We start from the raw sequence: 24276 nt of genomic DNA, 5'->3' as shown, positions 1-24276 counted from the left end.
GTTGCTTCAGTACCTGCAGCTATGTCCTGCTCACCCACACCCTGCCTCTTGCAATCTCTAAGGCTATTCCTCATCACTCACCAGTCTCAGTCTCCAAGGTCATGGTTGACCCTATCACTACCCCTCTCCCCCCTCACCCCCCATCACAGGTCAGTCTCTAAGGTCATGGTTGACCCTCAACCAATCCAAATGGCTGCCTAATGGTGTCTTAGTTAAGGTTTTACCGCTGTGAACAGACACCATAAACCAAGACAACTCTTATAAGGACAACATTTAATTGGAGCTGGCTTACAGGTTCAGAAGTTCTATTATTGTCAAGGCAAGAGCATGGCAGCATCCAGGCAGGCATGGTGCAAGAGAAGCTGAGACTTCTACATCTTCATCTGAAGATTCAATTCCAGACAGCTAGTAGTAGTCTTAAAGCCCACGCCCACAGTGACACTCCTACTCCAACAAGGCCACACCTCCAAATAGTGACATTCCCTGGGCCAAGAACATACAAACCATCACATTCCACTCCCTGGCCCCCATAGGCTTATTTGAACAAATGGCAGCCATACCTAAACATAAAAATGCAAAATACATTTAGTCCAACTTCCAAAGCCCCATAGTCTATAACAGTCTGAACGTTAAAAGTCCAAAGTTCAAAATCTTTTCTGAGATTCATCCAATCACTTAACTGTAATCCCCAAAGCAAGATAGGAAACCAGCTGAGCAAGCTCCAAACTCTGCATCTCCATGTCTGATGTCAAAGTAGTCTTCAGATCTCCACTCCTTTTTCGTCTTTGTTAACAGCAGTAAAGTTCTTTCTCCTGGGCTGGTTCCACTCCGTTAGCAGCTTTCCTCAGCAGATATCTAAGGCAACTTCGATGTTACAGCTTCTTGTTTCAATGTCTGGGATCTACACACGATCTGGGCTCTTCCAAAGGGCTGGCATCACTTCTCCAGCTCTGCCCTCTGCAGCAGAGTTCAGGTTGATCCACTCTTCTGCTGCTGCTGTTCTTGGTGATCATTCCATGGTACTGGCATCTCCAATTAAGCTGGGGTCTTCTGTTGCAACTAGGCTTCACCAGTAGCCTCTCATAGGCTCTCTTCATGGCACCAAGCCCCAAATCCTTGTATGACCCCTTCAGTCCCGGTCCATCAGCTGCAACTGAGGCTGCAGCTTTACCAATGGCCTTTCCTGGCCTCTCACAGTGCCAACCCTTAGCTGCTCTTCATGACCCCTTCAGGCCTTCAAAACCGGTACCACCTGGGTGACTCTTAGACATTACCAAGTACAGTTGCAGCACGAGGTACAACCTTGGTTATCTCTGGAACACAGCTTCTTTGTGCTCTCAGAAAACACTTCCCAGAAGATTTCACCTCAGTGATGTTGGTCTCTTCTTAGTCAACACTAATTTCTTAGCTCCAGCTAACCAGCATCAATTGTCCCAGTAGTCCCTTCTCCTCTTGAATACAAAGCCAGAGCCACATGGCTGAAGCTGCCGTGCTCTGCGGCTTGCAGGAGCTGGAACATGGCCCCTTGTTCTATTTCACCATCACCAGCTTTCTGTTTTCCAGCTCCCTCACTGCCTAAGCTTGGCTGTCCTGGATCTTGCTCTGTAGATCTTGCTCTGCATGTGTTTCTTTTGAGCTCTGGGATTAAAGGTGTGGTCCACCCAAGGTTGGATTTAAGTTTTTCTTCACCTATAATTTGTTCTGTCTCAGGCTGGCCTTGACTCAAGAGATCTGCTTAGCCTTATCTCCTGGGATCAAAGGTGTGTACCACCATGCCACCATGATCTAAATTTAGCTGGGTGAGATCTTGCCCCAAAGTCCCACTCCTTTAATTCAATTTAATATCCTTGAACACAGGATTCAGCTCCATTTCATTTGCTGGTGCCCCTTTAATACTTGAACCATATATTTTATATTTTTTCTTTCTAAGCTTGCCACACTTGTTTAAAATACTCTTCATGAGTCTTAACCAGAGAACAAAGTCTCTGCTGAGCTTTCTTGAGACTTCTTTGTCAATGCAATTAATATAAATCTCTTTACCTTAGCCTCAGATAGACTCTTCAGACAAACACAAAAAGCAGCCACATTCTTCACCAAAACAACACAAAAACAGTCTCTATGCCACATTCTGAAGTTTTCCACTAGAACCTCTTGGGCCAGGTCTTCACGGTTCAAATCACTATCAGTAACAAAGTCTTCCATATTCCTACTAGAAGGGCTTATTAAGCCCAACTTAAAGCATTCCACTGCTTTTGAAATCCGAAGTCCCAAAATCCACATTCTTTCAAATAAAAACATGGTCAGGCCTACCACAACAATATCCCACTTCTAGTACCAACTTCTGTCTTAGAGTTTTACTGCTGTGAACAGTAAAACCATGACCAAGGAAACTTTTTTTTTTTTAAAGCATTTATTTAAATATGACTACAATGTAGCTGTCTTCAGACACACTAAAAAGGGGCATTGGATCCCATTGTAGATGGTTGATAGCCACCATATAGTTGCTGGGAATTGAACTCAGGATGTCTGGAAGAGCAGTCAGTGCTCTAACTGCTGAGCCATCTCTCCAGCCCCCTAAGGAAACTCTTATAAGGGCATTTAACTGGGGCTGTCTTATGGGTTCAGAAGTTCAGTCCATTATCATCACAGTGGGAGCATGGTAGCATTCAGGCTGGCATGATGCAGAAGGAGCTGAAAGTTCTACATCTTTTTATGAAGGCTGCTTGGAGAAGACTGGCTTTCAGGCAGCTAGGACAAGGGTCCTATGCACATGCCCACAGTGGCACACTTCAACAAGGCCACACTTCCTAATATTGCCACTCCCTGGGCCAAGCATATTCAAACCACCACAGAAAAGGTGCCTGTTAAAACCAAATAGACCCAAATTTATCAACAGATAGATTAATTTGCTTAAATAGTTCTGTAACATGATAGGGTACTTGACCTGCTTTTTGCAGGACACAAAAGCTATTGTCTGTCTTTAAGAAAAATTCTTGTTTCCATGCAAACAACTTTAAAACCATTAGAGAAAAATTGAGGATCAGATCTACGAACGGTGGAGAAGAGTGACCTTTGCCTCTTCCTCAGGCAGGAATGACGTTTCTATGTCAGCCAATTAGCCATAGTAAAGACAAGATCTGACAACTCCAGATAGATGTTCAAAAATGTAAAGAACAGCTCAATGCCTCTCGCTGATGGATTACTGATGGTCCTATGGAATTGGATGCTACCCTCCCTAACCCTGCTTCTCCACCAAACTACGAGGACCAGAGACCTACGACCCCAGAGCATGTCCTAATGGTGAAGACCATGCTTGCCCCATGGACTTCAACACCCACACAGAAGGAAGTAGCTTAATGATACTGTCCTCTTCCCTGACTCCTCATTAGTTATCAATGCTAAACAGAAAAGGGGGGAACACAGGGAAAAGGGCCAAAGGAGGGTCAGCCTGCCCCTGGCTTGACCCCGGCTCCTGAGACAGGAAATCCCCCTCCTCAGGATTCAGTATTAACAGCAGAACAATGCTTATGACAGCTCTGTACTTTTCCATGCTCACTGTGCCTGTTCCTAAAACCTATAGAAAGTCCTTTTCCCCATGCAGCCACTGCTGTAGCTGTTCTTACCCAGAGGGACCCACCATTCTTTCTCTTTCCAATAAATTCTGTGGGAGGTTTGTTGTGTGGTGTGACTTTGTGGTATTCCTTGGCTCCCAACTGCCAAGATACCCTTATGCCAGAAAACCCTGTATAGTCATACTCTGAGGGAACTCTTCCCTTTTTTCCAGGGTGGAGCAGGTCTCTCCTGTGTAGCCCTGGCTGTCCTGGAACTCACTCTGTAGACCAGGCTGTCCTCAAACTCAGAAATCTGCCTGTCTCTGCCTCCCAAGTGCTGGGATTAAAGGCATTCGCCACCATGCCCGACTGAGCAGGTCTCTCCTTAATGACATTTCTCATTGTAGGCTAGCCTAGGTGGTGAGACCATCCCTCAATAAATGCCCCACACAGAGTCAACAGCCAGGCATGTGGTGGTGCACACCTGGACTTCCAAATCCTGTGAGGCTGGACAACTGGATCAACTATAGCAGGGACTTCTGCGCTGCCTTGAATGAGACATACCACCATAGACCCAGGCATTTAACACTCTGTCCCCAGTTGGTAGAGATCCCAGTTTGGGAAGGTTTAGAGGGTGTGGCTTCACCGGAGGAAGTAGAATTGGAGACAAGGAACTCTTCCTTCCAGAAGTCACTTTTAGTCTTGTTGGTTTTTTTTTTTCTTTTTTTCTTTTGGTTGTTTGGTTTACTTTATTGAGACAGGATTTCTCCGTATAGCCTTAGTTGTGATGGCTATTCTTGGTTGTCAACCTGACATCCAGAAATGGAGGGCACATCTATGAGAGATACTCTGCTTGGTTTGAAGTGGATGAATCCACTTCTAGTCTGGACCTTTGAAGGGGAAGACACACCTTTAACCTGGGCTACACCTTCTGCTGGAAGCTCACAGGAGGACGGAACACAGAAGGAAGCGTCTGCTCTTTGCCTGCTTGCTCTCGCCTTACTAGTACATCAATTCCTTTACTAACACTGGAGCCTACTTCTCCATGATTCCAGCAGACACAAAAGACCAGATGAGATATCCAGCCTTGTGGGACTGAATAACCACTGGATTCTTGGACTTTCCATCCACAGCTACACTGAAGCTTCTGAGTCATTCCAATAAATTCCCTTTACATATTGTATTCGTTCCATAAGCTCTGTGACTCTAGAGAACCCAGTTCCAGCTGTCCTGGAACTTGCTCTGCGGACCAGGCTGGCCTTGAACTCATTAGTCCGCTTGCCTACCTGGTGCTAGAATTAACATCATGCACCACATATCGAAAGGCTTAGTCATTGTGTTTTATCACAGCAACAGAAAAGTAACTAGGAAGTTGATAGCTGGGTGGTGGCAATGCATGCTTTTAGTCCCAATACTTGGAAGGAAGGCAGAGGCAGGTAGCTCTCTGACATCTCTGAGTTTGAGGACAGCCTGGTCTACAGAACAAATTCCAGGACAGTCATGGCTGCACAGAGAAACCTTGTCTTGAAAAAAACAAAACAACCTAAGTCTGTGTACCACATGCATGTCTACTACCCTCATGGCCATAAGGTGGCTTCAGACTTCTTAGAACTAGAGTTCCATTGTTATGAGCCATCATGTGGGTGCTGGGAATAGACTCTGGGTACTCTTGAAGAGCAGCCCCCACTCTTACTTTCAGAGACAGTTTCATATAGTCATAGCCCAGGCTGGCCTCAAATTCAACATGGAGCCAATATTGCACCGGAATTCTTGGTCCTCTTGCCTCCATTTTCTGACCATAGGGATCACAGAAGTTGGTTACCAGGTTCAGCTAATGTCACTTGTAAACCGAACTACACTTGAGTCTCAGGCAGGAGGATTACAAGTTCGCCTGGGATACAGAGGGAGACCCTGTTTAGTGGCCAGATGGCTCAGCAGGTATAGCCACTTACCCAGCCATGCCTAAGATGATCCCCAGAACGGTGGAAGAAGAGAACTGACTCTTGGCAGTGGTCCCCTGCACATGTGTAAGACATAAACACAGTTATGTATACAAAAACAACCAAACTTGGGTAAATGAAAGCAGTATAAAGTTGTGTGCATAGGACTCCACAATATTGTGGTCGTGCACTCTGAAGGTAGAGGAAGATGGATCTGAGTTTGAGGGTGGCCTGGTCTATAAAATGAGTTTCAGGTCAGCCAGAACTACACAAAGAAACCCTTTCTTGAAACAAAACAAAACAAAACAAGAAAATGGGTTGGAGAGATGGCTCAGTTATTATAAATGTTTGCCACCACTGGTCCAGAGTTCAATTCCCCATACCTACATGATGGCCTTGAACTCAAGGGATCCTCCTGTTTCTGCCTCCTGAGTGCTGAGATAAAGGCTAGGCATAGAAATTAACCTTTAAGAAAATAAAATCAGAAGCGCCAGGTATGGTGGTAGCTGGTACAGGCCTATAATTCTAGTGCTTGAGGGGGTGGAGGCAGTATGAAGAGCTCAAGGCCAGGGCTGTGAGACAATGCAGCACTTAAGAACCTCGAAGGAGGACCAGGGTTCAATTCCCAGTATGCACTCACAACTGCATATAATTCTAGTTCCAGGGATCTGACAACTACTTCTTGCCTCTGTAGACACCAGGCACATATAGGTGCACATATATACTACAGGCAAGACATTAATATCAAATAAATTTATTCTGGAACTCGCTATGTAGACTAGACTGGATTCACAGAGATCCTTCTGCCTCCCCTTGAATACCACCATGCCAGGTAAATAAAAACAAAAAGGTTCAAGGCCAGCCTAGGCTACATATGGTCTCAAAACCTGGAGAGAAATCTAAAACAGCAAAGTCAACAGGTAAATTGAATGCTCCCCAAGATGTTTTCCTGACTTGATCTATGCAAAACTAATTGCCTGCTTAATCTATACTTGTTTTGGAAAAAAAGGCATACTATACCACTGAATAAGCAAGACAGCAGGTCTGCAGGGCAGGCTGATGCACTTAATTCCAGCTCTTGGGCAGCAAACTCAGGTGGATCTCTGGGAGTCTGAGGCTAGCCTGGTCTCCATGGGAGTTTCAAACTAGCCAGAACTGCATAGTGAGATCCAGGCCAGCCAGGGCTTTGTATTGAGAGCCTGTATAAGGGGAGAGAAAAAAAATCAAAATCAACTATTAAATAATTAATAAAATACAGTAGACTGGCATACATGTAATCCTGAACTAGAGAGACACTGATAGAAACAAAACGTTTGAGACCAGCTCAGGCTTCATAAACTCTGCTTAAAAACACTAAACTAGAGCCAGTGTTGATGAAGGACCTTGTTTATTTTGCTTATCTAGTGAGATAAAGTGTATCTTCAAAATGGGCTGCTTTCCAGCTTGGACCATGAGCTCCAAACACGTGCCAGGGAGAGAGTGTATTTGAGAAGTATTTGCTCATGTTCATCCTACTGGTGTAATACAAAGCCTTCTGCCATGTGCAGAATCAAGAAAGCAGCCATGATAAACTTTGATTTTCTGGGTGGGTGGGAGAGAAGGGCAGGGTCTTACTTACCTAGTCCTTGCTAGTCTGGAACTGTGTAGACCAAGCTGGCCTGGAACTCCAGACTCTCCTGCCTCCCCCAGTACCCCCTAGAAGTGTAACAAATTTAAAATTAACAGGTGTCGAGCAGCTCTCAGGAGTACATGTGGTTTTCATTACCTGTTTCCCTTCCGTTTCATGTCTGGATTTTTAAGGTTAGGATACAAAATGGAAGTTATCTTTTTCCTGAGGCCACTTTAGTATAGTGCGCTAAACTCGGAGCCCGCCCTCCCACTCCATCTGTAGGGGTCACGGAAGGACAGGGGACCGCAGCCCTTTTACTTGACATCCTTCGTTTCTTGGTTTGACCTAAAACTCCCGGTGACCTTGGCGCGGTGCTTCCTCCTCGGTGAGGCGTTCCTGTTTTCCAGCACCTGAGATGCAAAGTGGGGGTGGTGTGTGTCGCTCTGTCCCCACGGAACGCAGAGGGGACGATGCCGGGCGACGGTTCCGCATCCTGCTGTGTAGACACTGGCTGGCCATCTCCAGTCCCCCCGCCTCTCAGGAGGGCGACAAGAGCAGTGCTTCCTCTTGAGTTCCAGCCCCGTACAGGTGCAGAGCCGAGCTGTCAGCATAGCGCAGGCCTTGCAGACTCGCGCCCTCCGCATAGGCGGCAGCTCCCAGACGTGCCCTTAAGTCTCCGCAGCGCGCGGGTCACATGGGGACACGCACTGCTCTGTAGACCCGCGCCAGGGGCCTCCGCAGCGGCGACGGCTGTCCTCGCGGCAAGGGTCTCAACGCAGGCAATTGCTGTCCTCCCCCGTGTCCCTATGGCCGCTCCAATCCTCTGGTTCCAATCCAGGCCCTAATTCGGGGTAGGGTCTTTCTATTCTGCAACCCCAAAGCAGCCAGGAGGAAGGGTCGGTGCTCCAGGACTTGGAGGGTGCGGCTTCCGTTAGGCTGCCCCGCCCTCCAGGCCGAAGTGGGCGTGGCTTCGGATAGCGTCCGTTGCCACGCCCAACCGCCTCCCAACGGCTTTCTGGGTCCGGCCTGGAACCTGGAGGCAGAACCTGATGAATACGCCTGCGCGCGCGTGCGCAGAATAAATGGGCGTGGCTCACAAGCCGGCCCCTCCCAAACCCGGCGTCTCCACCCGCCCCATCTCCCAACCTCCTCAGCGTGGCGCCGACGCTGCGTGCGGCGCGGGTTACCCAGAGTGCTCAGCGCGGGGGCAGCTCACTGGAGTTTGGTTCTCGAGGCGGCGGCGGTGGTGGCGGAGGCTCCTCCGTCGGCTCCTCCTCCTCCTCGCTCGGCGGTGGCGGCGGCGGTCCGGGGCCTGAGCTCCGGTCCCCTCCGCTTCCCTCCGTTCTCCGCCATCTCCCCGAGCGCCTCGACCTCCTCCGGCGCCGCGGGGAACATGCGGCTCCGTTCCCGGAGGCCGGCGAGTGACTGACCCGCGTCCCCCCTCCTCAGCCTGCCCGCCCGCCGGCCCGGCCGCTCCCCCCCGCTTCGCCCAGGCAATGACAGCGGCTCCGGCGTCTCCGCAGCAGATGAGGGACCGGCTGCTACAGGCCATCGACTCCCAGAGCAACGTAAGTGACTGCCGCGCGATCGGGGACCGAGGCCGCATGTGTCGGGACCCTCCCCCTCCGACGCGCCCCCTGCCAGGGGGTCTCTCCGGGAGGTGATCTGCCCGCCACAGCCGCTGCCATCTCGGTCTCTTCTTCTCTTGGGTCCGGGGGCCGCAGGCAAGGCGGGTAGCCGGGCAGCTGAGGGTACCTGAGGCCGAGGCTTCACGCGGCCTGGACTGAGGAATCGTTCCGAGCTTTGATCAGAGCTAGTTCTCCTGGGTTGTGCCAGCCCGGCCGTCCTTGATGCTCTCCACCGTGCCCCCTTGCCTCACCCCAACCATGGGAACTGAGAACCCCCCGGGAAGGTCTCCCTGCCAGGAGCAAGGTAGAAAGCAACTAGTGTCTCCGCGATGACTAGGGTAGCCCGCGTCTCAGGAGTCTCGGCCTTTACTCCCCTTCAGTCTTCTAGCTGAATCTCCTTCTTGGCCTCGGAGAGAACCCTAGGCCCGTTCTGCCCCCAGTGTGTCTACCTGTGAAGCCTGGAGCGTCTCCTCTCTTTTCTGATAGTGGACAAACCTTTCCTGGGGTCGCTTCCTAGAAAAGAGTACCCTCCAGAGAGTGAGATCCTGTCACCTTTCTTGACCTAAAAGCTTCATTGCACTTCTGACTAGAAGCTAAATAAAGCCCGAGATTTTGGTACTGAATTACTGCCCATCACAGCTGATTGTTCTCTTATCCATACCTTCCGGTCCTCTTTCCATCTCTCTTGCCCCACCTGAGGTGCTTTGGGCCCTAGGCTGTCAAGATTTAATTGTAAGGGGTTCCTTTATGTCACACTTTCCTCTGCTAAGAGTCCTGTGAGCAAAGGGACATCTTTTTCTTCCTGTGTGAGCGTAGACTAATTTCACCTGTTCTTGTATTTTTTCCAAAGATTTGTTGGCAGTCTAGGGGGCGGGTGTCCTTGTTGCTGTCAGAAGCAGGGCCATGGGAAGATGCACAGGCATTCAGATATGAGGTGTTTGCTGGGAGACCAGGAAGTGGCCTTTGAGATCACCTTTTAATATGCTCGGGATGGAAGAAAAGTCATCTTGGGCTTGGCCAGGTAACTGAGGTTTGAGTCTTTTTGGGTTCCCTTGCCTATGCTTAGTGATGTGCTGTATTGTGGTATGTTCAGAAAAATTCACATTATTTGTGTAGTCTTGGTAGAAATAGAGGTTTCTGTGGGAATCTGCTTGCCAAATTCAAAATTATTTTCTTTCTGGTCTTTAAGATCCCCTTGATAGTAATTTAGTAAATATTGTAGACATTTTTTCAAGGTGGAATAAGGACAGGCTACATAAACATCTTTTAGAAATCCTTTTCTTTTGGTTTAAGATTTGTTGTTGTTTTGTTTTTTGTTGTTGTTTTGTTTTGCCAGTGATTGATATTACTGACTGTAATCACATGATTGATATATTAGGATATTAAAAGATAAAAACAAGTGATAGGAAAACATAGCCTTGATGGCTTTTGTATCTTTGCTGAAGCCACAGTGTATACAGTGTAATTTTTTGGTGTTGTTTTTTGAGAAGGGTTCCTCTTCTGTGTAGCTTTGGCTATCCGAGAACTTGCTCTTTAGACCAGGCTAGCCTCAGAGATTCTCCTGCCTCTTCCTCTTGAGTGCTGGGATTAAATGATTGCACCACCACTGCTCATCTCTTCTACAGTAGAAGTCTTAACTCCTGTGTAACTCCTTTGCTGAGATCTTATCAGAGATACTGACTGCTTATATGTGAGAGTGTTGGGACCAGCAAGTGCTTTGATAGGTAATCGTGATGCTATAGATCAGATGGGGCCCAACTGCTAGGTAAGGTCTGACTAAAAGACCCTTTGCGGGTACAAGAAGGAAGGTAGCCCAAATTTTAGATTGTCTAGAAGTTACTATGTATGTAAACCAGGGTGGCCTTACAGAGAATCTGTCTGCTTCTACCTCCCAAGTGCTGGGATTAAAGGTATGTGCCACCATTCTGGCCCATTTGTTTCTTTCTTTTTCTTTTTTTTTTTTTTTTTCTGAGACAGTCTCTGGAAGTAACTATGTATGTAAACTATGGTGGCTTCACAGAGAATCTATCTGCTTCTACCTCTCAAGTGCTGGAATTAAAGGTATGTGCCACCATGCCTGGCCCCCAAACATTAGTTTCTTGAATCTTCCCTTGGTCCTAAAGTGTTACTGTGCTCATTGGCCTATGGGTAAGTTACTTGGAGTATCTCAAAGGGCTATAGCGAGTGGAGACCTTATTGTGGTGGCTGGAGTTGAGAACTTACTTGTCTCTGACTGAGGAGGAAAGTGTTTCCCTAAATGTACTGTGTCAGTGACCATCCACAAAAACAACTAGGTAGGTATATGTGCTAGGAGCTGGCTTTGCAGAATCTCTTTGTAGAATAAGCCTAGAGCATTGTCCTCCATTTCTTGCTGAGGTTTCTATCAAAGGGTGCCCAGGCATTTGCAGCCTCCGTGAGTGCTCAGGGCCCAGGTAAGAGCCGCATGTTGGTGCATTGATCTCTGCTCTGCTCTGCCCAGTTATGAGCTCCACCACTTGGTAATTGACACATATTTAGGATGTTCATGAAAAAAATACAAAACGGGGACAGAGCTGAAGAGTCAACACTAAAATTAACCCTCTTCAGAGAGAAGTGACAGAGAATGGTGTCATGTAATGCTTACCTTTATGAGTGTGCAATTATGGCTAACAAATTTAGCTGTTGGCTTAAAAAAATCAGTGCCAGGTAGCTGACCTAAAGTCCACAGCCTCTGAAGTTAGGAACTTCTAACTGACCAGCTTCTTGACCAAGGAGGTCTCAGTAAGATAGCCATTCCTGCTCTCTGTTCTAGCCTCAGCAGCAGCAAGCACTGACCTGCCAGGCCTGTACTTCAGGAAGTCCCCATCTCCCTTCCAAAAGGCTGCTAACAGACTTCCAGAAGTGTGGAAGCTTTACTCAACTGTGTGTTTGTTCAGGGTGTTGACAGTCTCTGAAGTATACTGTACATCTGCTTGTAGTCTTATGAATAAAGGTGAAGGGTATGACTTACTCTTGCACAGAAATCACAGTGAGTTCCCCTTTGGCCAGTGACAGGGTTCTTAGTCCTGTGGTGCCCTTGTTTGAAGAAAGTCTGGGCCATGTCTTCCTGAGAGATCAGCTCATCTATGTTTCATGTCTTGCCCCCTTTCCTAGAGAAGAGTCCTCCCTTTTTGCATTTTGTTTCAACTTTTGAGCCTGTGATTCAGGAGTTGCCTCCAAGCCCCCATATTCTCCAGAAGCCCTGTGCTCCAGTCCGGAAGGCCAGCTGTGGAATGGCCTAATGGGAGCATTGGTGATTGAGAAAATCACGGGTAGCTTGAGATGTGTCTGTGGGGAATGTAAGTGTGACCTTAATGGTTAACAGATTTCACTTTTCTAGACAGTGGAAAGAGTACGATCTCATGAAAAGCTAAATAATGAAGTGGTGGTCCAAGATGGGGCTTACCAAAGGCAGCTGTGTAGCCCTGGGGTTGCAGAGCAGTGGGGAGACAGTGAAGGCTTGTTGAAGAACTCAACCACTGCTGGGTTCTGGAGCAGATCTCAGGAACTGCTGTCTTCCTCTCACTCTTCCAGAAGCAGGCATCATGGCCATCATTTCCTACTTAGAATCACTTGCCTCTGCTGGCCGGCAAGTTCCTTGCAGCAAAGAGACTGATGGACAGTCCTGGAAGAGTTCCTTCCAGACCCAGGTTCAGATCTGGAAGGGCTACAGTGGCCTACATGAATTGTTCTGAAAGAGTTTCTTCTGTTTACTTCCTTCAGGAATTCATGCAAGATAGATTGTGTGAACTTTTCCAGCTATCTACACTCCTAGTTAATTTGCTAAGGAGAGATGTACACCCCTAATTAATTTTCAAGGTACCCCGACAGTGAGTTCTGTTCTTCCCAGTAGCCCTATAAAGGGAGGTGGGATGAAGCCAGTCCCCCTTTCTGACAGCATACTGCTAGCTAGTGATGTCTGCTGGGGCTAGAGAGGACAAGATGCTTTTGTTTTTTAATGACTTCATGTAAGGTGACTAGGCCAGAGTTAGGTACTCAGAGTTAAGTGACAGCACTTCTGACATAGAATAGTATCATGTTATGGTTGAGATATGGAGATATCTCAGATATCTCAGATACGGAGATAATGGCATTGGACAAGGTATGGAGCTGGGGTGAGCTAGTGTGAAGAGGAGGGATGCAATGTGGCAGTGTAGTCTCATGCTGGCCTTGATGCCCTGGCTCAGAGCACCCTTTGCAGCCAACTTCTGTCATTGTCAGAGTGTCAGCCTTGTGGAAGGGTGTTGTGAGCTGATACACTCACTACCAGAGTAGCAGGCTTGGCTTGCTAGTCCTCTGTGATCAGATCTGGATGAGAGTGAGTCCGTTAGCATTGCAGAGGCTCTGTCTCTGTGTCAGTGGGTGTGGAATTTGCCTGTGTCTTGTGCTCCAGCTTTGCTTTCTGCTGAAGGGTGACAGCTCTTTTAACACTAACTTAAAATGCCAGTGATCCTGTCAGAAAGGATACAAGAGCTGAGTATGTTAGTTAGCTCTGCTGGGTCCTGTACAGTGGTGTCCCTGTCATTCTCTGCTGTGACCAGGATTCAGGAGAAGAGCAGAGTGGTGGTTCTAACTTGGGAGTCAGGTTTTATTTGATGTTTTGTCTCCCTGAGGAAGGTAGACTTTGTCTGTCCTCAGTGAGTTTTTAGATAGTCCTCAAAGGTAGGAGTTTGTTCTTGAGGCCTTGGAGAGCTGTCCCAACACTAGCCTGGAGAAGGGGACTTTTGTCCTGGACATAGATCTAAAAGGGGCATGTAGTAAGTAAGTAGCCTTAATTCCACCACTCAGGAGGCAGAGACAGGTGGACCTCTTGAGTTCCAGGACAGCCAGGGCTATATAGAGAGACCCTGGTCGGGCGGAGCATGTATTATCCCTTGATTAATGATGTTGCTGGTTGTGGCAGACAGACACCTCGAGGTGCCAGGATCAGAGTTGGATGAAGGGGCATCTTACTCCTGCAGTCCTCAGTTCTACTTGACCCCAAACTGGCCCCAGTTTGAGTGTGCTGAGAGGCTTTCTGCTTCTCATGATAGACTCCTTTTGAAACTGCTTCTGGGGGCTGCTCCTTTTCATTTCCTGGGAGTGTGCTGTCCTGAGCCTGGCTCTGTAGTTGGTTGTGAGAATGGGCAGCTGAATTTGAGGTTCATTAAGCAGCAAGCAGGCAGAGTGTTCTCTGGTGGCCTTGCTAAGTCTGCACTCCTTTCATTCTCAGAGCACAAGTATTGAGGTGAACCTGTGCTATGTCTAAGCTTCCTCCCAGTCTCAAGTCTGGGAGCCCATACAGTTATATCTTCATGAGTTGTGGTAAAACTGAGAGGTGGCTGAGTAGTTGATTAGCCATTTCTCTGTAGTGCTGATAATACTTGGGGTGGTAGGCAGACTTGAGTGCACCCAGTCCCTGCCTTTGAGGATGTGCGGCCTGCCAAGGAGGCCAGAATGGTGTGCTGTGTATGGATGTCAGAGGTGTTAGTCTGGCCCCAGGGCTGCAACTCTTGAGCCCAAATGGAACAGTTTGCCTAGTTTGCCTGTATCTTTTTTGTTTTTTTTTGTTTTTTTTTTTTTTTGAGACAGGGTTTCTCTGTGTAGTCCTAGCTGTCTGTAGACCAGGCTGGCCTCAAACTGGCCTCAAACTCAGAGATCCACCTGTCTCTGCCTCCCAAGTGCTGAGATTAAAGGCGTGCGCCACCACTACCCAGCTTCCTATTTGAAAGGAGGAATCTTTTAAAAGTGTGTGTATGTGTGTACATGCCTACATGCCTGATGGTGGAAAATTGCAAGTGATGGCACATCTGTGAAGATCAGAGGACAATTTTGTGAAGTCAGTTTTCTCCCTTCATGTTTATGTGGTTCCAGACATCACTCTGGTTGCTAGGCATTGTGCCACAATGCTTCTACTCGCTGAGCCATCTTGCCAAAGAATTAAAAAAAAAAAAAAGTTTGTGTGTGTGCGTGCCACATTTGTGCAGGTACTTGGGGAGGCAGAACAGGGCATTAGGTATTGTAGAGTGGTATCCTGATGTTGGTACTGGGAATCAAATTTGGGTCCTCTGCTAGAGCTGTAAGCTTTACTCTCTTATATGTCTTACATCTCCCATCCTTCAAAAAACAAAACTTTTTAAAAAAAAGATTTATTTGTTTTATGTATATAAGTGCTCTATCTGCGTGCCAAAAACAGCAGCAAATCCCATTACAGATGGTTGTGAGCCACCATGTGGTTGTTGGGAATTGAACTCAGGACCTCAGGAAGAACAGCCAATGCTTTTAACCATTGAGCCATCTCTCCAGCCCTTTTTTGTTTTTGTTTTTGTTTTTGTTTTGTTTTGTTTTTTTAAGACAGGGTCTCTGTGTAGTCCTGACACTCGCTCTGTAGACAGGCTGGCTTCTAGCCCACAGTAATCTGCCTGCCTTTGCCTTGCCTGCCTAGTGTTCAGATTAAATGTGTGTGTCACCATCAATCTAGCTCAAGATAGGATTCTTGAGAGCATGAAATGGCTCTCTGGAATACTCTGTCATCTGGAAGTTCAGAATTCAATGCTTTATAGCAGGTGCAGGTGGTTAGCTCTTGGTTTGTTTCTGCTGTGAGAAGAACAGACGTGGAAGGAATAGTTGGGTTGGTCAGTCACTGAGCAGTTTATCTCATGGACTCCAAGATTGGACTCTGTACATTTGAAGCTCTTGGAGAGAGCTCCTGGAGAGCTTGACATGACTGAAGTTAGTACTGCATGTTTTTTTTTTTTGTTTTTTTTTTTTTTGTTTTTTTTTTAAAGTTGGCATCTTGCTTTTCTGACTGGGCTAGCCTGGAACTCCTGCCGCAGCCTTCCAGGCAGCTGGTTCAATAGGTGAGCACTGTATCTGAAATGGTGTGGTACTGTGTGAATGTAGATGAAGGGCAGGAATCCTGGGAGAAAGCCCTAATGCACTTAGGGTTGTCTTGGATTATCAACTGTCCAGGGCCATCAGGACCCTTGGATTGTGTGGTGGCCATCTAGTTCCCTAATCATCTGTGGTTCTCTATGGCTTGTTGAAGAGAAGTTCATTTCAGGTGAGATGATGTAGTTCTAGCTTTTGAATTGCTGGAGCTTCTCCTGGATCCAGCCACTAGAGCCTTTGAGCCTGGGAAAGCCCAGGCCCATCAAAGTTCTGGTGGGTTTTGGTAAAGCATGCCTTTAATCCCAGCGCTTGAGAGGCAGGGGCAGGCTGATCTCTGAGTTCCAAACCATCTTTGTCTACATAGTGAATTCCAGGCCAGCCAGGGTTATACTCAAACTTAGCCTCCAAATAAATACATTTAAAAAAAATAATTTCCCTTGAGCTCAGAAGTAGGCATAGTTATGTCTTGTGTTGGCAGCAGCAGTTAACAGGCCAGTGCCACTAGATGAGCACCCTGGCTTCCATGCACTGACAGCATTTTATTGCTCTTAGTCTGAAGGTGGGCACTTGTTTTTAACTAAGGGGCCAGGAAAGACTAAGCAATCTGTGGGTCTCAAACCAGTGCTGGGTGACCCTGAGTTAAGTGAGCTCAGTGCTGCCCAGCCCACTTTCCTCCTGCAGTACTTCTGAGAACTGAGTTCTGTTTCAAAGGCTCCACCATAGAGGTCTGAAGTGTTTAGTTTGCATTTCTGTTCACTTTCCTGTTCATGCAACTTTTCCCCTTTTACTTGAAAAAATATTAAGAGAAATTTAATTTCTTTTTATGTGTCAGGGTGGTGTATGCCAAATTGGTGCAAGTGCCTAAGGAGGCCAGAAGAGGGCATCAGATTCCTTGGAGTTGGAGCTGCAAGGTGGTGTGAGCTGTGCTGGAGCAGGACTTGAGTCCTGGCAGCTTCTGGCATCTCTCCCTTTCACTTACTTTAACTCTGGGCTCCAAACTGTTTTAGATGCAAGGACCCATTTTCATTTTAGCTTTCCAGATGAGGAAATGGTGGGTTTTTAAGTGTAACTGGGTTTTTCATTGTTTGTTTTTAAAGTTCTCAAGTTTGGGTGTGGCTCTTGTTTTCAGCTTCGAATCTTCTTGGATGAGAAAGCTGGTCTCACCTGTATTTGACACTTGGGAATCAACTTTGGTGCTCCCTCTGGGGAGGAGCCCCATTTATCCCCATAGCCTACCCCTCCCCACTTTTTTTTTTTTTTAATTTCCTTGTGAAATCCATATGGCTTGTGTAACATCTTTTAAAATCCTGCCAAGGTCATAGCAAGTTTCCATTGTTGACTTATTTATTTACTTATTGGCAAGGTCTCATTGTAGCTCTGGTTGTCCTGGAACCTCATTATGTAGACCAGGCTAGCATCTGCATCCATAGTGCTTGCATTAAGCCATGGGCCAGTATGCTAATTGCTGGTTCATGCGCGTTCGAGCTCTCTCCCTCTCTCCCCCTCTCCCTCTCTCCCTCTCTCCCTCTCTCCCTCTCTCCCTCTCTCCCCCCCCCATACACACACACACACACACACACACACACACACACACACACACACGAGGAGTTACAGGCAGTTGACTGACTCATCTGACATAGGTGCTGGTCTCTAGCTCAGAGTACTAGAACAACAGCAGGTAGGTGTTTCTAACCACTGAGCCATCTCTATTCCCGCTGGTTGGTGTGTTTTGGCTAGCCTTGACTGTCTAAACTCAATTGATCCTCCTCAGCCTTCTAACTACCTATAACTAGTGGCCGGCATCACACACACCTTTGATTAAGGGTCTTGTTTTCTACCTTTCTATCCATTTACAAACTCCTCCCAGTGCCTGGGGCTAGCAGGGCAAAGGGCTGGTTTGGAACTGTCTCTCAGCCCTCATCTGAGCAGGTAGTGTCAGGTGCTGGCAGCCCTCAGTGCTTCAGTGGTTGGTAAGTTGCTGAGAGAGTGCTATAGATAGTGATGGTACCATACTGTCTCCTTTTTCCCTTCCATGTGGTCAGTCACTGTACTCTCTGGGTAGACATGTGCTGAGTCTTGTGTGAGGGACAAAGATGTAGCCATTCCAATCTGAGCTGGACCAGCGACAACAAAACAAGCCATTGAGGGACTGTATATATTAGACACAGTCCCTTTGGTTGGGGCTGGAGTTGTGTTTCTTGAATGGCTTATATCTTACAGGTTAGTGTGGCTAAATCTGTCCTTGGAGGTGAACCAACCAACCAACCCACCCTTCCTCTCTCCCTCCCTCCCTCCCTCCCTCCCTCCCTCCCTCCCTCCCTTCCTCCCTCCCTTCTTTTCAGAGAAGGTTCTCTGTGTAGCCCTGATAGTCTTAGAACTCACTCTGTAGACCAGACCAGCCTTCAACTCATATCCTCCTGCCTCTGCCTCCCGAGCATTGAGATTAAAGGCATGCATCACCATGCCCAACATTTTCTTTTAAATTAAAAAAAAAAAATCTTAACTGGGTGTGCAGGTATACCAGACACTTGTGTGGTTGTCAGAGAACAACTTTGTGGGATTGTTTCTCTCCTATTTTTATGTAGGTTTAGGGGATCAAACTTAGGTGGTAGTCAGGCTTGCATAGAGCAGGTAGCAAGCAGGTGACTAAATAAAGACTGCCTGTTTTCAGGGCTAATTCTCCTGGAGTCCACATACGGTGAATGCTGCTGGGCTTTACTTGCATGGTGTCTGTCGTGGGGCCTGCAGGACTAATGTGCTGTTGGTAGCTTTTGGCTCATTACTTCTCACCATTTCCTCCAGCATTCACTTGGCTGGCTTCTGCCTGAGCACCCATCCTTACATCTTTGGCTAAGTCATCTATGCAGCCTGCTGCTTTACGGCGGGGGGGGGGGGGGGGGGGGGGGGGAGGTCCCTCAGCACAGTACTTTGATTGCTTTACCCCAAAATTTGATGTGATATTACAATCAATTAGCTGGGCATAGGACTGGGTCTGGGGAGCTGCCCCTAGAGGGCCAGTGAGAGCTGATGATAGAGAGTCCAGAGTAAGTGTTGAGTGGTTGCAGGAAGAGGGCCTAAGTGCTACTTGTTAGGGTTTCTTTTCAAGCTCTGGATTTGCCTACTATCAGCCCCTGGTGCTGGGCTGTTAGCCTGTCCTGGTGCAGGTGTGTCTAGTTGAAATTTTGTCCCTCATTGTGGGTGAGTCTTCCTTGGTTCTGATAGTAATTTCCCCTTATGCTTGAGAGATTGTCTCTGTTCAGACCTACTATCCACACAAGCAAGGACCCCAGGCCAGAGCCCACAGCTTGTATGGAGTGAGAGGCCACAGACTTGGGACTAGGAGGTCTGGTTTGGTCTGACTGTCTTACTTGTTTCCTCTTGTTTATCCCATCCCTCTGGTTGACCTAGGGAACCAGAAACTGGTCTCTCTGCTTCTGAATGAAGTGCTGCTTCCTTTCAGTTGACCAGATGACAGGCCCAAGGGATGCTTGTTAAGTGGCCACTGTCTTTTCCTGTGCTTTGGATGCATTGGCTCTCTGCTTTTTCTTTCTTTTTTTTTTTTTTTAAAGATTTATTTATGTATTTGAGTACACTGTTGCTGTCTTCTGACATGCCAGAAGATTCAATGCTTGAATCCCATTACAGATGGTTGTGAGCCACCATGTGGTTGCTGGGAATTGAACTCAGGACCTTTGGAAGAGCAGTCAATGCTCTTAACCACTGAGCCATCTCTCCAGCCCTGGCTCTCTGCTTTTTCTAGGTGTTGGCAGCCTAGGGTTAGCTGGTACCAGCAAGGTGTGTGAATCGACGTTGCTGTTACTAGTTCTGAAGGAACTGAGTTCCACACTGACAGTTTGTGGCCACTAAGGAAGAAATCTGGAGCTGACTTCTCAGGATGGGGTGCACAGTATCCCATGTCTAGGCTGCCAAGCTCTTGCTTTGCCAGGTTGCCCTTTCCTCCTCCCAAAGCTGAGTCATCATTGCAGTTTGGGGCTAACCTTGTAGTGGGAGAAGGGAAGAGAACTACATTGTGTCATGTATGTACATTTTATGTTGCCCTCAGTGTCATGTATGAACATATATGTGTATGTGTGCATGTGTGTACTCAAGCATGTGCAGGCTTTCTCCACATTGTGGCAAAGACAGCACCTCATCCAGACCAGACCAGGCAATTGTTGTAAGAGGGATGGGATATAAGTGCCTGTACCCATAGGAAATTTCCAGAAGAAGCAGAATCTACTGTACAGGTAGATTCCCCAGGGTAGTCATGAAATTGAAGACTGCAGGGTTCCCTGATCTTGGCCAGGATTAGGGGACCACACCGAGGTACATTTGGCTGATTGTTCTTACATGGGGGTGCTTCTGTGAATGGTTAGAACTCAGTACTGTACTGGTCCTTTCAGCGGCTAGGGAAATGTCCTGGCTCTTGTCTTGGATGTGGTTTCTAGCCTAGCAGATACAGAATGCAAAGTGTGGCATTGTCTGTTTTGTAGAGTGAGCTATCTGTGGGCACTGGAGTGCCTGCTGTGTCGGTCATCCAGAATGCCTTCCTGGGTTGCTACATTGTCTTCTGTGTCCATCATGATGCAGCCTTACAGTGAGTCCTGACCCTTGTTTTCTTACTATGTTGGCCTTCCCTTTCTGAGTGTGTCCCCTTCCACTGTCTCCTTCTCAGCGTTTTGGCTTTATCAGCATCATTATACACTCATCTGACTTCAAAGCTGGCCTTGTGCTGTTGGGCCCAGCACTGTCCGTGCATCTCATGTCCATGCAGCCCAGTCTTGAACAGGTGCCCCATCACCTCGGCCCTGGGTGTGCTTGGCTGTGTTCTTTGGTGCTGTGGTCTACTATTCTTGGCTACTTGTAGTTATCCTGGGCTCCCCTATTCCGGGAGGCTGAAACTCGGGGCTTTTAGAGTACCCAGTTGTGTGCCTCTGCATTTCCTCTTGTCTTGTCTCAGAGCCAGTTGCTACAAACTGAGATTGAGATGTTTACCTGATGGACTTGCTGCTGACTGCCAAGGAGCCTCAGCTCCATGGATGGCACACGAGGAAGACACTATTTCTCTTGTAACCTGGCCTTGCTCCTTGCCTTCTGCCTTGGGTAAGCTTAGGTTCACAGCCTTTTCTTCTCAGGAGGATGTAGACATCACTGACTCTGGAGGCTGTTGAAATTGGGATACAGTGGTTTTATCCTAATTGCTAGCATACTAATAACACACAAGTGACAAAGCATTGGTTCATCCAGCTCCCCTGCCACCCTGAACTTCCAGAGGAAACATCTCCTTCCAGTCCAGTCCAGCACCTAAGTCTGGCCAATCTTAGGGCTTTATCTTCCTGGTCAGTGACTAGGACAGGGAAGCACTTTGACCCAACAGGTGCTTGTGCAAGTTGTAGCGCTTTGTTAGTGGAATTGGGTTCAATTATGGGAAAGGCTTAAGATGCTTGCTGCTGAGTCAGGCCAGCTCATTGAGCTGACATCGTCCCTAGGAGCTGGCTTTTCTGTCTCCCAAAACAATGAGAATCAGGACAGAATTATATGAGTACTTTGGGTCTCAGGTTCTGACTTGGGCAGCCTCATACTGGCGGCCTTGGCTGGTGGTCAGCACATGAGCTCTTGCTCTGTTCACTGATCACTGCTGTCTTTGCTTTTCTCCCTCTTTTACTTTCTCCTGTGCTTTGGGTCAAGAGTTCTCAGCAGCACAGAGTGCTAGTTGCTTTCAGCAATTGGATCCATCTTGTGCTCCTTCAACCACTGACATTCCTGCTGTCCCCTACCCCCACCCCCCAGTTCCCATTGAGGGAAGGAATAGTGGTTGGCCACTTGTCTTGCTAGTGTGGAGTGAACCTGTTCATCCTGTGACCAAGTTACAGGCAGATGTGTGTTCATCTCTCTAAGCACAGTAGTGCCTAAGCTGAGGGTTGGGTTTGGGGTAAAAATTAAGGTTTCATGAGCCCTGGGCATGACATACATTTGGCAGTGTGGGTGTTGAGGTAGCAAGATTTGGCAGACCCTTTGGAGGACCTACTACCTTGGTTGGTTCCTCCTGCAGTTTATCTGACCTTTGTATGTTACCTATTCTCACTGAGAGTCAAAGTTGTGCGTGCTGTTGGGCAGGACCTGACTTGTGCCTTGAGTGCATGAGTGCACATCCCCTGAATCACCTCACTTGCTTTCTAGTGACCTTGGAGTATCTTAATGTTTCCAAGCTTGGGTGTCTATTGTGATATGAGGCTACTGTCATTCTGTGGGGTCCTAGGTGGTGGCAGTGCCTGGCTTCTGTTTAGTCATCCTGCTTGTAAGGGATATGTTGCCTTTCTGTCTCCATAAGGAAGGGGGTTAGGGGCTCATTTCTAGAAATCAGATAGCTGGAAGAGGCCAAGGCAGGACCCCAACTCTGCCTGTGGCAGTAGACTTTCAGAATGAACTTCTGTTCCCAAGTCCCCTATATCATTCCTGAAACTCTTGGTTTTAAACAGCACCTTAGTGTGTAGATCATGCTTGGCCTGGAATTTATGTTATTTCTGTCTCAGCAGGAGTGCCCAGGTGGGAGAGGGCTTTAGAAGACACCACATCTAGGTCCTTGCTAAGAAGACTCTTTAAAGGACACAGGAAAAATGGCCATGAGGACAGTGTCAGTTCCTACAATGTGTTCACTTGTGTTAGGTGGGCCACTTTATAGATGTTAAGACACTGAGGCTTAGTGAAGCTCTGCAGCTGACCACTTTCCAGTGTGGGGCTGTGAGCCTGCTCTGTTCACCCTCCAAAGTGTTAGCTCTTCAAGTACAGCTACTCACACAGAAAGGTACCCAGGACACCAGTGTCCTGAGCTGGATAAATATTTCCTTGAGCTACTTACTTAGGCTTGTGTGGTGCAAAGGGTCTGCTGTCCCTTTTAGCCAAATGTGGTTTCTGTGATATCTAGGAGCTCCTGAGACAGTTAGTGGGGTCTTGTGATGAGAATTTTACTCTTCAAGTATGGGTTGATGGTGAGGCTTGATAGCAGCTGAAATCCTCTGAGGCTCTCCCTATATCCTATCCTGATAAAGGAAGACAGATGGGAAGAAAGAAACATGTAATATGCAAGAAATTGGGGTTCAGCCTACATTGGATCTCTTCAGCTTTGTCTTAGAGCTGTGCACTTTGAGCAAATCACATCAGATATGTTTGCAGCACCACAGGTCTTTGCAAATGGAAGGGCAAGCCCGTCCTGTCAGTAGTTCCCTAAATAGGAGCTGAAGGAGGGCAGCCCCTTCTCACTTTTTCAGGAACAGGATCAATCCCTAGAAGAGTGTAGGCAGCTGGCTGGTTTCTACAGATGCTGTGTTTGTTTTCTTAAAGACAGTATTTAGGGTGCCAGTGCTGCCACACAGCTCTACATGCTGGAGAAACTCCATATGGGGAAAAGGGAGGACACTAAGACTTCAAGAAAGAAGGAATGTTAGTTAGGGTTTCCATTGCTGTGAACAGACACCATGACCAAGGCAAGTCTTATAAAAGACAATGTTTATTTGAGGCTGTCTTACAAGTTCAGAGGTTCAGTTCATTATCATCAAGGTGGGAGCATGGCAGCATCTAGGCAGGCATGGTGTGGGAGGAGCTGAGAGTTCTACATCTTTATCTGAAGACAGAATACTGAATTCCAGGCAACTAGGATGGTTTTTTTGTGGGTTTTTTTTTGTTTTTGTTTTTGTTTTTGTTTTTGTTTTTTTTTGTTTTTTTTGTTTTTTGAGACACGGGGCTAGGATGAGGGTCTTATAGCCCACACCCACCCACAGTGACACACCTACACCAATGGGGCCACACCTTCTAATAGTGCCACTCCCTGGGCTCAACATATACAAACCATCAAAGGATGGTTCTTCATTCTATTGTTTTCACACAGGGGCTTGCTCTTTAGTCCAAGCTGGCTTGAAACCTCAAGTCTCAGCCTCTTATGCTTGGATGGTAGGCATTTGCCACTCACTGCATTCAGGAAAGGCGCATTTCTTTGGAAGGTGGGTACACTCAGGTTGAAGACCTGACTGGAATTATCTCAGTGCCTCTGCTGCAGTGGCAGACAGGAGATTAAAATAGAAACGTGGGGTGGGGGGTTTTAGGAAGTAGCTCCTTTCCGTGTTGAGAATGTATTCAGTTAACAGTTGAAGAGACTATGGGCAGAGGAATGTTGGCATCATTGATACTCAGAAAACATACTTACTCATACACATGGGAATATTGGTGTTGGCAGACAGTTCCAAGATTGGCCATACCATTCTGTATCTCCTAGGTACCCTGCCTGCAGCCTAGAGCTACTGTCACTCTTTTGGAGAGTATATAGCAGGAGCCATAGCCATGCTCTAGTCCTTTGACCTCATAATTTTACCGGTAGAAATGTGTTTACTATGCAGGAGTGTTTTCAGTTAGCAGTGTTAGTGGCGGGCAGTGGGTAATCATATCATTGGTTGTGTTCATTGCTGGCTTGGGAGAAGCTGGAGCAGAGAGGGACAGGGTAAGTGACTTCAAATCCAGCACACATGCTTATTTGATAGAGCAAATCAGTTCACTGCTTCTATAGAAGTGGTTCTCAACCTCTGGGTCACAGCCCTTTCGTGGGGGTCCCGAATCATTTATTTATATTATGACTCATAACAGCAGCAAAACTAGTATGAAATAGCAAT

General features: G+C 47.3%; 1 protein-coding gene and 1 long non-coding RNA gene across 3 annotated transcripts in view; one reads left to right on the top strand and one right to left on the bottom strand.

Moving 5' to 3' along the window:
• Positions 1-256: 256 nt before the first annotated feature.
• LOC117721448 (uncharacterized) lies at positions 257-8055 on the bottom strand. Its single transcript, XR_013104458.1, has 5 exons — positions 7463-8055; positions 7110-7186; positions 6512-6690; positions 5504-5568; positions 257-2861 (listed from the first exon to the last, which is right to left on the bottom strand). It is a non-coding gene; the product is annotated as an uncharacterized LOC117721448 (long non-coding RNA).
• Positions 8056-8274: 219 nt separating this feature from the next.
• Med26 (mediator complex subunit 26) overlaps positions 8275-24276 on the top strand; it is a 50477-nt gene continuing 34475 nt past the window's right edge. Inside the window, exon 1 of one of the 2 annotated variants that reach the window (XM_034520090.2) lies at positions 8275-8668. In XM_034520090.2, the coding sequence (XP_034375981.1) occupies positions 8597-8668 (72 nt within the window). In that variant the 5' untranslated portion in view covers positions 8275-8596. Of the gene's footprint in view, positions 8669-9617; positions 9750-24276 lie in introns of those variants that run through there. The other variant, XM_076914455.1, reaches the window with a different exon arrangement.

This window comes from Arvicanthis niloticus, chromosome 16 (genome assembly GCF_011762505.2).
Source record: "Arvicanthis niloticus isolate mArvNil1 chromosome 16, mArvNil1.pat.X, whole genome shotgun sequence".
Classification (NCBI taxonomy): Eukaryota; Metazoa; Chordata; class Mammalia; order Rodentia; family Muridae; genus Arvicanthis; species Arvicanthis niloticus.
This window is presented reverse-complemented; position numbering and strand designations above follow the sequence as displayed.